This window comes from Eupeodes corollae, chromosome 2 (genome assembly GCF_945859685.1).
Source record: "Eupeodes corollae chromosome 2, idEupCoro1.1, whole genome shotgun sequence".
Lineage (NCBI taxonomy): Eukaryota > Metazoa > Arthropoda > Insecta > Diptera > Syrphidae > Eupeodes > Eupeodes corollae.
The window spans coordinates 91,158,660-91,169,312 of NC_079148.1; the positions used below are offsets into that span (position 1 = coordinate 91,158,660).

The 10,653-nt window shown below is 31.5% G+C and overlaps 1 protein-coding gene across 1 annotated transcript; it reads left to right on the forward strand.

The window, feature by feature from the left end:
* Positions 1–1,391: 1,391 nt before the first annotated feature.
* LOC129946702 (T-box transcription factor TBX6-like) lies at positions 1,392–9,367 on the forward strand. The gene is made up of 5 exons (XM_056056976.1): positions 1,392–1,824; positions 4,096–4,252; positions 6,276–6,543; positions 7,351–7,488; positions 8,431–9,367. The coding sequence occupies exons 1-5, from the start codon at positions 1,734–1,736 to the stop codon at positions 9,151–9,153; spliced, it is 1,377 nt and encodes a 458-aa protein (XP_055912951.1). The 5' UTR covers positions 1,392–1,733; the 3' UTR covers positions 9,154–9,367.
* The last annotated feature ends 1,286 nt before the right edge of the window (positions 9,368–10,653 follow it).

Sequence of the window (10,653 nt, forward strand, 5' to 3'; positions counted from 1 at the left end):
TCTGCATTCAGTTTCTAATATAATGTTGACAGTTGATTGATCCGTTTATATACTAATTTGTTTGTTGAAATTATATCAAAATTCCTTGCTTAAAGTTAATCATCCATTCTTATACATTAGATTGTTTTTGTACAAAATAATATTCTTCCAATTTACATATTAAATTATACATCACTTCCTTCGGAAACCTTAAAATATTCAAGTATTTTTATATTCCAAAGTACCTCTTTGTATATGCGAGAGTACATTCTAAATACTTAGAATTTTAGTGCGTCGCATATCTTATTCCACATTTTTGTATCACAATCACTCCAAAATTCAACAATAATCAGATCATTTTTCAACAAAACAATGTAAATCACCTATTAAAACGTATTAGAAAAAATTGCATCAATCTTTTCCCTTAAGCCTTCGTTGCTTCCAATTTCAGAAGATGAAACCAATTAATGTTACACGCTAAAAAAGACGTTATAATCTAGGACAAGGTATTACATATGTGTGTATATTCCGGTGGTGGCTGCCAAAGTATCTCTATTATGACCATAGTTCTTAGCATAAACATTTTTAAAAACATTTCAACATAATATGTAGCTGTAGAAGCTATTAAGCTGTATACATAAATACTTCAGTAAACATCGCAGCGTAATAATTCGTCTCCTTATCGAATACAAGGTGCCAATTCCATCCTGACTTCAACAACCAAAAAAAAAGAACAAAATTATTTCCACCTGCATCATGAAAACATCAAGACCACCTTTAAGAAAAGTCACTCTAAAGTTAGATTTATTTTAAAGGCGGCAAAAGAAACACAAGCATCTTCAAATGTTAATAACAAATAACACCGTGAGTAATAAGTAAGTATACCTAAGTATGTCTTATAAGCAGACAAAACTCTGATTATAACACGAAAAGGAGGAGCTTGGAGTTTTTGATTCACGTGTGCGTGACGGTGACGACACGACGCGACGCGGCGTTAAAATTTTAAAAATGGAGTCAACCAACACATGAGGTGTTACACCGAGGGCTAGAAGTTGTTGTTTTCATGCAAGCAGCCAATAAGCGTTCGGCCATAGCGTTCTTAAATGGAAACTACAATCATTCGAAAACCTGTTGAGTGTTTTTATCTTTGTCGCATTTACTCGCATTGGTTGGAATATTGAAACATGCATCATAGAGGGTGATGATCGGTGAAGATCGGAAAGAGACACAGGCAAGATCCAAGAGGCACCTTGAAGTTGAGCTCCAGGAGAAGTGTTGAAAACAGGTAGTTCAGCTTGGCATTGTTGTTGTCCATCTTTATAGTTTCAGCATCTTACGAATCTCTTTTGCAAGGCACCTAAACCTCACTGCTGACTGGGACTGCACAACAAGATATCGACACCGAAATCAACATCAGTGATCGCAGTCAGGCGGTACAAAAAAAAAATCTTTAGAAAGAAACTTGCTTCGGATATTTGGAAGTAACAGGTCAGTTAAAGGACGAATGCCGATTCGTAAAGACGTCGAACTTCGCTCGTTTGTGAATTATATTGTTGAATGTGAAGACTGAAGAGTGTCGGGACCGGTCGTTGTAGAAAAAATATAACAACATTGATTTTATTGAAAAACTTAAAAAGTGATTGTGATAAAAAACAAAACTGCCAACTAAATACAAAAAAATAAAGAAAGTGGAAAAATTAAAAATACGAAATTAGAAATACTAAAAAATATTGTATCTATAACTAAACTTCATTATGATAACAATGAATGAATTTGTGGATTTACGTATGCAGCAGCACATTGCTCATGAAATTTATCGACATCAGATAATGCAAAGGATTCCTGGTAAGATATTACAATGGTTACATTTCCATACGAAGCCTTAGTTTTGAGTCGGGAGCTATTTGAATCAAAAACCAAAACACCGTCGGAACTTTGCAATTCACTTAATTTGTTTAAGAAGTTAATCAAGTCTTCTATAATTCAAAACAAGTTTTGTTGTCATTATGATTAACTATTTTTACGCAAAATCATATTTTCCCGTTTTTAAGCAAAGCTTTTTATAGAAATCAAAGATGACAAACAAGAAAAACGCGCCCGCCTGCATTTGTGGATCTATTAATTAACATTTAAGCAAGCTCTTTTAGGACAAAAATATAAAAGTATCTATATACATATCTATCTGTCTTAACATTTGAACTGATTGGTTTACAACTATAATTTAACACTCATTGTTTCAAATGAAGTTAACCACATGTTTTATTAATTTTCAATTAACATAACTTAAACTTCAATAACAACAACAAGAAATGTTAAATTTTGACACTTGTATGTACATAATTTTAGCGAACAATTAAAAATTATTTCGAATAAAAAATAAGTTCAAAAGTTCAACAACATATATCATAAAACTAGTTAGTTGTCCATCGATGTTTAGCTGACTAGTTGGACAGTTTTGCAAATGTAGCTTTGATGTAAATTATTTTAAATCTTTAGTTTGCTTAACTTTTTACGGTTATTATTATAATATTTAATTTAATTCAGATACACATTGTATAAAATGCACGAATTTATTAAAAAGTCTGAAATATCTGGAATATATTTGATTTAGCTACATAATTTTTGTAAGAGTTTATGATAAATGTTTTACTTATATTTAAAGAAAAATAACTAAAACAATTTGATAACGGAATTCAAGAAATGTTGCTATACTTTGAAGTTTCAGTCTTATTTATCTTCCAAAGTTTATGTATGACACCCATCTTGATTTGGTCTGCTGCTGAGTTACTTATTTAAGAGTCTCTAATCTAGCATTAAAAGAAAAGCGTTCAAAATGTTTAAGCGAAAATACCATCCTTGATTAATTTATGTACGTCGCTTGAATACCGATATAATTTATTATGCCGCACCTTTTTTACCGTCACTCAACTCTTTTTAAACTATTTAATCGTTATACTCACGCTTGCAGGATTCTCATCAGCATAACCTCGTACCCAACTTCAGCTTCAACCTACCCTATGCAGAGATTTGTTTTTGAGCCGTACAAACCGAATGTTGAATACTTTACTATACGCTATGTCTCTACCGGTCATTAAAATCTTCATGAATTCAAAACGAATGTGCACCGAAACGACCTGTGTTTTTCGCAAAGAAGTCTTGAGTTGAAAAGCATAAACTTCCGCTTCATTCAATACAAAACTCCAAAAAACAAAACTTTATGGCTGTTTACATCAATGTTTGGGAAAAATATCGATTATTTATCATCATATCCTTGCAAAAATATCAAGACTTACTATTTACGGGAGGACAAAAATATAATTCGGTAGAATAATTTTTATTCTACCCTAATTTTTGGTATAACCGTGTTTTTTCAAAATTTGTTTTGTATTCAATTGGAAAACCACATAAGTCATACATTTTACTCAAATATTGTTTTTGCGTCGCATTATTTTATTTGACTGCGGCCATTTATATTTAAAAAAGTTTATTAATAGCAGACCATAACTTAATATTCAACTTCTCGAACTCGAATTCTTGAACTTATTATTTATTCAGATAATATTTTGTACATATTTCACGTCATTTATTTAAAAACTTTGAATTCCAGAAAACTGAGTTCAGTTTTATAAAGAAATGTGAAATTGAATATTTCAATATTTTATACTCTTAAAAATCTTCTCTTGCTGCTTCGGAAGTGAGAACGTTGTTTATCTTACTAAATTAGTTTGAAGAACATTAGAAGGTCCGCAGTTTTTCCAGTTTCGTCAATTTTGATAGAACTTACTTACTTAAGGTGGCGCTACAGTCTTCTGTAAACTAGGGCCTCACCCAACAAACTTCTCCATCTAGCTCGGTCCCTAGCTAGATGTCTCCAGCTTCTCGCTCCAAGTTGGGTGAGGTCACTTTCCACTTGTGTGCGCCACATGATCCGCGGTGTTCTTCTTCTGCGCTGTCGTTAGAAACTATCCTTTAATTTGTTTTCGGTTATTTAAGAATCGATTTAGGGACTTACAATAAGCAACCTTCTCAACTAGTTAACTAAGAAAAGCTTGCGAAACATCTATGATTTATGTTTATTTATTTAACTATTTATTAACTTAAAACCTAATTTTTCAGATCCTTTTCCACCATTACTGCCAATCCCAATTCCAAGGCATATAATACTTCCTCCTCGAGTTAGCTTACCTGGAGTTGAAGCAACTCTTCAAAATGATGATTTATGGAAACAATTTCATCAAATCGGAACCGAAATGATTATAACAAAGAGTGGAAGGTAAGAAACCAATTTTTACTAAAATCACTTCTAATTTAAAAAAAAGTTAATAATTAGAAATCATGTTTAGTTGAAATGAGCAATTTTTTTTTTAGATTTTCCATTTTAATACTGATCTCGTCAGGAAATATCTTTAAATAGATTCTTTCCGTTCGGTTTCCTAACGACTTTGGTCTTAAATTGTTGTTAGCTTAGATAGAAACGATATGATTAAAAATTACAAGATAAAAATTATTGGTACCGACTTGTATCCAAAAATTTAATTGAATCGAAAAATGGACTGTTTTTTTTCAGAGTAGCTCAAAAAAATATTCCTGCAAAAGCTTTATCAATGCACTAAAAAAATGTTAAAAGACAGAATTTTGTGGAGTAGTAAGTAACATATAATAGGAAAAAGGTACATATGTATATATATACATTTGTATATAGCAAATATAATAGTTAACAAAAACATATTCCTGAGAATCAAAAATGTATATTCGTGGCGTCATCTTTTCTTTAACGCCACTCAAAGGTAAATTTTGGTGAAATTGCCACGTTGATCTTATTTAAACAAGAGTTTCTAGTGTACTAAAAGCGTACTCTTGTAGGACCATAATTTTCAAACACACATTCACTTATCCTTTATTTTTGATGACTAGACACACGTTGGCACTGACTCTGACGCTGACGGCGCTGTCGGTTATCCTCTTGAAGACTAGACAAATACAAACCGTAAATTTCAACGAAATTTACTTTAAAATGTTCGTAGGTAAAATAATGTATTTACATACTGGCTAAAGGAATATCTCTATTTACATAACAATACAGGGTGGCCCTTAAGAAAAAGATGGAACTAACAAATCGTATACAATTCTCCAATTAGAAATATTACTATCAATGGCCATAATGGAGAAAGTCTTTTTGATAGAACAAAACTATTCAAAGCCAAAAATGAAGTTTTTAATTTTCTTATTTATAAATATTCAAACAAATTACTTGTGATACAAAATAGGTACTTTACAATTTTAAATCAAGAAATATTTCGTCTTTTCATTGTTGCACCACCCTGTGGTTACTAGGTAAGACCCTATGTCTTTATGAGCGGCTTTTTAACATCCTATAAAGTAAATAAATAGCGGTGTTTTATGCAATAAAATACTAGGTTTACATAACATTTGAATTATCTATGAAATTATATGAAATAAAATTCTAAGTGTTGTTCTAAACATCTTTTATTAATTATAGTTGTAGCGATTAGATCGAATGTCTTGCCTCAAGAAATGGTATCAATTTGATTTAGGACAGGAGCAATTATCGCCTTTAAACTTAAACCTCCAATTGTGTTGTCTCCTCTATTTGGTAAAGGTTTTTACCAATACCATAATTTGAATTGTATAAAAGAGAGTCAAAAGGAGTTTATCCCGAAAGCCTTCAGTAATAAGAAACATTTTTTTAATACAAATGAATATCACACATAAACCAGCCAACCTATACCTCCTAAACATATACCTTTCTATATATTTACTTTTAATCCGCGACAAGATGATATCAATGCAATCAATGAGCTACGATTTATTTTATTGTAATTAATCATTCTGGTGATAGGCACACTGCATGCCTACCCAACTGTCAGACGAACAAAAACGTCGGCGCCATGGAATACCACCTGCTGACCTGCTAACTATGGGAACTGAGAACCCAATGCTGATGGTCAATTCAAATAAGAGATCTCATCCCTTGAGTAGTGTAGCTGTAGCCGTAGCGCCTCTTGAAATTTGCTCAGGAATTTTTGTTGGTTTTTGTGTTGATTGCTTTGTGTGTTGTGTGTTTTTTCAAATATTTAATTTTGTTTGTTTTTTGTTGTTTTTGTTTTTATTTTTTTTTATTTAAAAACCAGACGTGCGATGATGTTTAATTTATTCTAATTAATCATTGTAATTATATCAACTATGTAAGATATGGTGTAGACGCACTATTTGTTTTTTTTTATACTTTTACCTGAAGATACTTATTTGTTTTTTCTTTTGTTTTGTTTTTGCAGACGGATGTTTCCATCGATGCGCCTGTCAATATCCGGTCTTGAAGAAGAATCGAATTATTGTGTTCTCTTGGAAATGGTTCCTATTGGTGATTGTCGATACAAATTTTCTGGATCTCAATGGGTGCCAGCTGGTGGTGCAGAGCCTCAGAGCCCGCAGAGAATGTTTTTGCACACAGATAGCCCGGCTTCGGGAGCACATTGGCAAGCGCAACCTATTCTTTTTAACAAAGTTAAGCTAACGAATAACACCTTGGACAGTAACGGACATGTAAGTTAATTAATTTAAAAATACCAACTATGTAGATTTTAGTTTTTCATTCATAGAAAACTTGCTCAGAAACTTTACATAGATCTTTGATCATCTCAATTTTGGTGCAGGGATTTCCTGTTAAAAACACCTTTTTTTAAATTCAATTTTCCGATACAAAAAAAATTGAAGAAATAACTTTGTATTAAGCTTTTTATTATTTTTCAAGACTTTTGAAATAAGAGGTTTCAAGGGGCCAGTTATAGCTTACATTAAAATCGATCCGGACAAATTTTCGAATCGATAGTTGGCGGTGTTTAACTTTAAATAAAAATGAAAATTATATACTAATCGATGGGAAATCTCACAAAGCATTTGTTTTGAAAAGAAAAATTGTAATTGTGCATTGATTTTTCTCTAAAAATGTATTTTTCTATTTTCCGGACGGAACTTTATTTTCCTGAACAGCTGATACTTTTATGTTCAAAAGTGAAACGAATCGTTCCACTAATTTGTGTTCAACTTTCACACAATTCCAATGGCAGATTTCTGTCAACACAATTTTTCGGTGGATTTCAATCACGAAATTATTTTCAATGGCAGACATGTCTAATCATAGCTTTAAACGACCTGTCAAAAAATTCCAATGTTTGTTTTCAATGATGAAAACTAATGATGATAGCTATAATTGGCGCCTAAGTCAAAATTTCACTTTTGCCACCATATTACGATTCGGTTAGTTTTTTTAGATGTAGAAGAAAGAAAACCAAGAGATTGGTAAAAATTTGGAACGTATCTTATTTTGATTATTTTTGTTTCTTTTTTTAGATTGTCCTTGCTAGCATGCATAAATATCAACCAAGAATTCATATTATACGGACATCGGATCCTACACAAATACCGTGGTCACCACAGCAAGCATTTGTGTTTCCAGAAACAGAATTTGTTGCCGTTACTGCATATCAGGTAAGAATATTTTTTTAAATTCTAAGAATTTAAAATTTTGGTGTACAATAACTTTTCACTGAAGAATTCTGACAAATAAATTTTTAAATTAGGTCTGTTCGTGTACCTTTTTAAAACAGTCTAATTTTACGAAAAACTACGAAATTTAACTAAATCCTGTTCGCGTACTCAAAAACTTCGTAGTTTTTCGTAAAAGAGAGTGCTCACGAGAGAGTAAAATATTTCTCCAACCTACGAATATTAACCCAAGAAATTTCTTTGGGCTGATTTGTGAGAAGTGTCAAATTTGATAGAACTTCAAATAAATTAAATAAATTGCTCACTTTTGCTGTCACTTATAAAACTAAAAATTCTTTTCCCAAAGGAATCCAACAAGATTGCAATTTTTAAAGTTTTAATTTAATCAAATTTGTTAATAAAAAAAAACAATGGACTAGCGTGATGTTGCTCGAAGTTCATGTTGTCTTAATAAATCAATTTATTCATGATCTAGATCTGTTATTACTCAAATTTCTTTTGGCATTATTGATTTGATTTTAAGTCAAACCTGCGGATCTGGTTTTTGGGCAGATTTACCTTTGTTTGCAAAAACACTAATACAATTTTTAAAAAAAAGTTTAGCTTGGATTATGTCAGTACTACCACACTACATAGTACGTTCATGAAGTTACATAAATACAATGCTAAACAAATAAAAATGTCCAATTGTGTTCCATGCGCCACGAAAATAAATCAATTTTTGAAGAAAATCTGAATTTACCCATGGAAATTGACAAAAATTAAAGCATTTAAAATAGTGTTAGTTTCAATATAAAATCAATATTAAACTTCATTGTCACAATTGTATGACAAAAAAGAAATAATTGTGTACCATAGTTTTTAGTTAGTTTCATGAAAATTTACAAATATCTAATCAAAATGTTTGTTTTTGTTTATTTACAGAACGACCGAATCACAAAACTTAAAATAGACAATAATCCATTTGCAAAGGGATTTCGGGAAACTGGTCAATCTCGCTGCAAAAGAAAAATGTCATCCTCACCAGAAATTCGATGCACTACCAACAATGACACATCACCGTTAAAACTAAATTCCCTACCTAGCACAAGCGGATGTGACGTGATGAATGCAGCAAATGAAGACGATCACGAGTCATCGCCAAATGTCAAACGAATGAGATCGAATGGCTCAACCTGTTCCATGTCATCACTTGATGAAGTTGGATTTCCCACATCGACGACAAGTAGCAATAGTACAAGTGGAAAAAACTCTCCCAACATTGATCTTGTTGGCAATGATTTGCAATCTTACCAGCATCCATCACCACGAATCAATATGCCAAACGATGCGTTGATGGTTCACAAGATGCAAACATTTATGAATCCCTCATTTGCCGACTTGGCTTATTCGTACTTTGAAAGACCTCAATATCCAATGCATATGCATTCTTTTGGAATTCATCACCAACAACCGAATGAGATTTCCTTAGAAACTAGTGATGTATCTGAAACTGAAATATCAAATGGAGATGCGCCCATTATTGCCCACCAACCATCAGAGGTTTCACATTCTGAAGCTGGGGGTGGAGGTGGTGGCGGCGAATTGCTAAGAGCGACCAAAAGCAAAAATTTCTCCATTTCCGCTATTTTGGGAAGTAAAAGTTAAAATCATGAATATTGTATAAATTAATGCGATTTTATTAAAGTGCAAATACACATTTCATAAATTAAAGAAGAAAATTGTAAATAAAATATTATTATCAACTCACAAAAATTGATGTAGAAGAATACATTTCACAGTTCACAGTTTTTTTATCAATAATCTCCCATAAATATATGTTAGTTAATTTCATGTATAAATAATAAAAACTAAAATTAAAATCTAGTTCTGTAAGATAATTTAAAAAGAAAATTATAGTTAATAAAAATAAAAATAACTCTAAAAATTAAAAAATAATATTTGTTTATACTTAAATATTATTTAGTCCAAATTCATAGAGCAATGAGGTATTCCAGATGCTCAGTACTTCCCAGTACAAGTAATAAGTACTAGTACTTGCTTCTTACGGTGGATCCTAATATTTTATCAGGGGGTCACACATTTAACGTAAGAATGAGTTTTTGGCCACCATTTAAAAATGTTCTTCTTTAATGTTCCGTAAAGGAGGCTGACGAAATTTAAACAACATGATGTATATCTTAACCTTACAACCAATTGACATTCAAATAAACAGCTGCTCATGTAAAAATCTTGGGAATGTGGGATAAATTGTTTTGAATCATACAAAAATTAAGTTTAATCAATCCACCTAAACAGAATAATTTGTGTAATTTTTGGAAATGGGCCGTATTTCACTTTTTATTCCAATTGTAAGCAGAGGAATAAGAGAATCCTCAAACAGAAAGCTTCAGAGAAATGTTAAAAAGTGTCTTCCTTCTCCAAAAATGTATTTATTCTTTTATTTATAAAACAAATATTCTAAATTTAGCAATAAATTAGTTTTCACTTACATTTTGCTGATCTGAATTGTCTAGAATCAATGCTTTCACGTGAAAGCCCAGTATTACCGACGTTACCGACAGAAACACAGATTCACTTCGAATGAATTGCAGAATAATGATAAGTGAAAATTCAAGTAAAATTCGCCCCGATGAATAGCAGAATAGGACTGTAAATCTGTCATATTTAAGAACTAAAATACAATAGTTTAAAGTTATTTTGGTGCATTTTAAACAGAAATTTTAGAAATCGTGTTGAAACATAGCTTATTTTTAAAAAATATATTCCATTCTTGTTGACATTTCTACGAGTATAAATACGAAAAACGCTACAAAAACAGATGCAAAAACCCAGAATTTTCGAAATTTTTAAGAAAATTGATGTTTAGGCTCCAGCTATTGATATCATTGGGCAGGTTCAGGCTACATAAAGGATTTGAAAGTTAAGCAAGTTTCTAGTATCTGATTGGCTAGCTGACAAAAAATGACCTTCCAATTAAGGCAACTTAAATGGGAAGTTGACTGGAAAGTTAGTCATGAAAAATATCCCTAACTATCGCGTCAAGTCTGATACTATCAAAACGACAGTTGATATGGTTTTTCATTCAACCATTTTAGTTTTGGTTTTAGTATAATAGGTATACAATTTTAAACAATTGTCTTATCT

What these genes read in the sequence shown, in the direction of transcription:
- LOC129946702 (XM_056056976.1), top strand. Translation starts at nt 1,734, where the DNA reads ATGATAACAATGAATGAATTTGTGGATTTACGTATGCAGCAGCACATT. An exon ending in ATTATAACAAAGAGTGGAAG is followed by an intron (nt 4,253 to 6,275) that starts GTAAGAAACCAA and finishes TTGTTTTTGCAG; the next exon opens with ACGGATGTTTCCATCGATGC. An exon ending in TTGCCGTTACTGCATATCAG is followed by an intron (nt 7,489 to 8,430) that starts GTAAGAATATTT and finishes GTTTATTTACAG; the next exon opens with AACGACCGAATCACAAAACT.